This window comes from Cryptotermes secundus, unplaced genomic scaffold (genome assembly GCF_002891405.2).
Source record: "Cryptotermes secundus unplaced genomic scaffold, Csec_1.0 scaffold39, whole genome shotgun sequence".
Taxonomy (NCBI): domain Eukaryota; kingdom Metazoa; phylum Arthropoda; class Insecta; order Blattodea; family Kalotermitidae; genus Cryptotermes; species Cryptotermes secundus.
The window spans coordinates 1,104,247-1,108,060 of record NW_019723904.1 but is presented as its reverse complement, the minus strand read 5'-3'; the positions used below and the strand labels follow the sequence as shown (position 1 = coordinate 1,108,060).

At 46.8% G+C, this 3,814-nt stretch overlaps 1 protein-coding gene across 2 annotated transcripts in view; it reads left to right on the top strand.

Moving 5' to 3' along the window:
- Positions 1-230: 230 nt before the first annotated feature.
- The window catches only part of LOC111861915 (E3 ubiquitin-protein ligase TRIM9), a 422,827-nt gene continuing 419,243 nt past the window's right edge, over positions 231-3,814 (top strand). For both annotated transcript variants that reach the window (XM_023846878.2, XM_023846877.2), the window contains exon 1: positions 231-1,077. In XM_023846878.2, the coding sequence (XP_023702646.1) occupies positions 259-1,077 (819 nt within the window). In that variant the 5' untranslated portion in view covers positions 231-258. The remainder of the gene's footprint in view (positions 1,078-3,814) is intronic.

Genomic DNA, 3,814 nt, shown 5'->3' with positions numbered 1-3,814 from the left:
CACATTCTTATAAATATCTTATTCTGTAATAGCTGTTATCCAGCGATGCAGCCATGTCAGTAGTCGCCATCTATCGTCGAAACCTCCCTAGTAACATATCAAAATGTTTCGTTTGATCCCCGACCCTAGCGTTACTGGTATCATACTTACAAATTATGACACTAGATGGCAGCTAGCAACAACGCGTGGCAATGTCGGCCGCATAGCTCGTGGCGCGCGGCTAGCTTGGCGCCAGTTGAGCAGAGATTGTGTAGCAGAATGGAGGAAGAATTGCGGTGTCCGGTATGTAAACAACTATTTAACAACCCGGTGCTGTTACCGTGTTACCACGCCCTTTGTCTCAACTGTGCCGTTCATCTGCAACAACCCGCCTCACAACATCCTCCCCCTACCCAAGCCGCAGAACTTGCGAACGAGTCAGCCGGTGGGGGCGGAGGCGGTGGTAGCACAAGCAGCGGCGGCGGTAGTGAACTAGGGGTAGCAGATTATCAGGAAGTTGATAAACTCTCGATTTTAAGCGAAACAGACAGCGGTGTTGTCTGCAACAGTCGTCCGAACAGCTACGTGGGTACACCCAATATCCAAGGCATTCTATTTCCACCTTTAGCAAGCAGTGCTTTGTCGTTGGCTTGCCCGGTTTGCCACAAAGTGGTTTATTTTGATGAAAACGGGGCTCATAATCTGCCCAAGTATAGGGCAATGCAGAGTATCGTAGACAAATATGGAGAAACACGTAACTTAACTCTGAAATGTCAGTTGTGTGAAACTGAACCCGCAGAAGACGCGACTGTAATGTGCGAGCAATGCGAAGTGTTGTACTGTGACACGTGTCGAGAGAATTGTCACCCATCCCGCGGTCCGCTGGCGAAACACACACTTCTGGAGCCACTTCAGGGAAGGGCGGCACTGAGAAACAAGACAAAGACTAAGGATGTTCAGTGCTCCGAGCACGAAGACGAGGCCCTGTCCATGTACTGCATGGTGTGCAAGGTACCGGTCTGCCCGCTTTGCCTGCACGACACACGCCACACCAGCCATGACGTTCAAGCCATCAACTCCATGTGCAAGGCTCAGAAGGTAAGTGAAATGTCCACATCATGATTCACATATAGGAGGTTAATCGGTTTCGTACAGCAGAGGGACTAAAATCCATAATGACTTCTCCCGTCTCTGCCCCGTTCAACCTCCCTTTTAATCACCAAAAGTAATTAACACAAACGAAGTCGTTTAACAAATATTAAACTATATTTTTTCACAACAGTAACAGTTTTCTCTATGGAGCAGAGTCGTTGAGAAGCTGATGGTCACTCAACGGGCCAAGAAATTTCTCGCCTTTTATGTAACTCCAAGATTCATCACCAGAACCTGTGAACAGCGACTTCACAGTTCATACATTTGCCCCATTTAACCGAGTCACAGTTGTGGAAATGTTTGATCTACGTGCATACAAGTGGTAGCGCCTTGTGACCCATAGTTTTCAGTAGAAATAAATAATAAACCAACGAGGCCTAGCCTACTTGAACTTAGGAAGTTAGTGCTTTTCTTCTTCTGGCCTCAGCGAAGTGCCTACGCCATATACCAGAAAACAATTATACCAACGATGGGAAAAAAAAATACTTGCCACATAAAAGAAGAGAGTGCGAAGTGAACTTCACGTTAACTTAGAGTGCAAATATAAGTTAATATACAAGTAAATGGACGAGAGGTCGGAGTTCGAGTCCTGGCAGGGTCAAGAATTTTCACTTCTCCATGTCGTCCAGACCGGCTCTGGAGTCCACCCACCCTCCTATGCAATCGGTACCGGGGGCTCTTTCCCGGGTTTAAAGCGGTCGGGGCGTTAAGCCGAGCATTCACCTCCAACTAGTGCCGAGGTCAAGAAAATGTGGATCTATACATCCACTCCCCCATATGCCTTCATGGCGTAGTGCTTAATTAAGAACAGGGACAACTTTACCTTCTAGAAGTAAATGAATGTATGAGGCGGTTACAAGCGCGGCATCAGTACCGCAATGATTAAAAAAAGAAAGGGAGTTGAAGGAAAGACGTAAATATACTAAATATTACTACCAAAAGTTAAATTTATTTTCAAAACATGTACTCTCTTATTCTGAATAATCGAAGGTCATCAGTAAAAGCAGCATTAATCGGCTTAAACGTAAGTGTGTAAGCAAATTTTATGGTCTGAAAGTCGTGGTGGGTACGAACCCCCTTGGCAGGGCATGGCTGTCTGTGTGTGCGTTTATTCTGTTTATGTTGTCCTGTATGCAGGTAGCGGCATTGCGATGGGCTGATCTCCCGTCCAAGGAGTCCTACCGACTGTGTATATGATTAAGAAACTGAAGAATCGGCTAAGAGACCGCCTCTGTGGTCTAGTGGTCAGAGTCCCTGGTTACAGATCCAGAGGTCCCGGGTTCGATTGCCGTCGATACCAGATTTTCTGAGAAGTAGTGGATCTGGAACGGGGTCCAGTCAGCCTCATGAGGATAAATGAGGAGCTATTTCAAGGAAATAGCGGCTTCAGTATAGAAAACAGAAATTAACGGCAGTGGGGATCCATTGCGCTGACCACGCGACACCCTCTATCCGCTAAAGTTGGTACTAACGTCACCAACAATCGGCGGTCGATCGGTCGGTATAGTTCGCTTGCGGGCTCAAACCACGGACAATCGGCCAAGGCCCACAAGGGCTGTAGAGCCATAGATAGATGAAAGTCGCGGTAGCGCCCGAGAATGGGCGAGATTAATCATTGGGCCGATGTTCACACTTCACCATCTCAGCTAGTATGCATAATGAAGAGGAAATAACTGACGTGCATTTTATAGAATATCAAACCGTATATCTGAAGGATGAGGTGGGCAAGGCATGTAGCACGAATGAGGGAGACGAGGAATGCATATAGAATATTGGTGGGAAATCCAGGAGGAAAGTTATTCAGTATTTCTTTCCTTGGCACTACAGCCCCAGTGGGCCTAGGCCTACCTTCAAGAACTTCTCCGTTCACTTCGGTTTTTCTAGATCTTACACATTCAGTAGGACTCCTTCGGCGTGTGATCAGCTCGTTGCAAGGCCTCTACCTGCACACAAACACAGAAAAACGCACACAAACATCCATGCCCTGAGTGGGATTCGAACCCACGATCCCGGCTTCCGAGCGAGCGAAGACAGTACATGCCTTAGACCGCTCGGCTACCGTGACCGGCATTAAGTTTTTTTTACAAATTTATTTTTCTGAAAAAAATTCCAAGCACGTATATAAAATGTTTCAGCCAACAAGTTAGCTTGATTATTATGAAAGTTTGATGTCCATTAGTAGGTCCTCGTGACTGAAGGCCGGGTCGCGATCCAGTGTTAAGGAACCGGTGTTCTTGCCTGTCAATTTAAAATACGCAGTTCTCAAATGTGTCTTGTTGTGTTGCATGTTGTCCCGTTTGTCGTATCGCATATTATGCATCTTGGTATAGATCCTGTCATACAGGTACAGCTTTTCTGTCGATAAAATCTGGTTCGTGTTAAGCCACAAACAAAGCCCCATTTGTACCAAGTCCGCTTTGCGTATAGGTCGTGGGTATAGACGAGATACTGAGAACACAGACTGCATCTAATGATCGTGATACACCCCTCAGGGCCGTTTCCATTAAACGCCGAAGTTCGCTGCCCTCTGAGATACAGAGAGCAGACTCTTCGTCTGGTCTGGCCTGGCCTACTTGTTTGTGGCCAGCAACGGACGTTGCTTCGCGTAGTATTCTGAACGCCCACGTGTGCAGTTCCGCTAGTACGGACTCCAAAGAAGTTATGAAACCGGACGTTATGCACA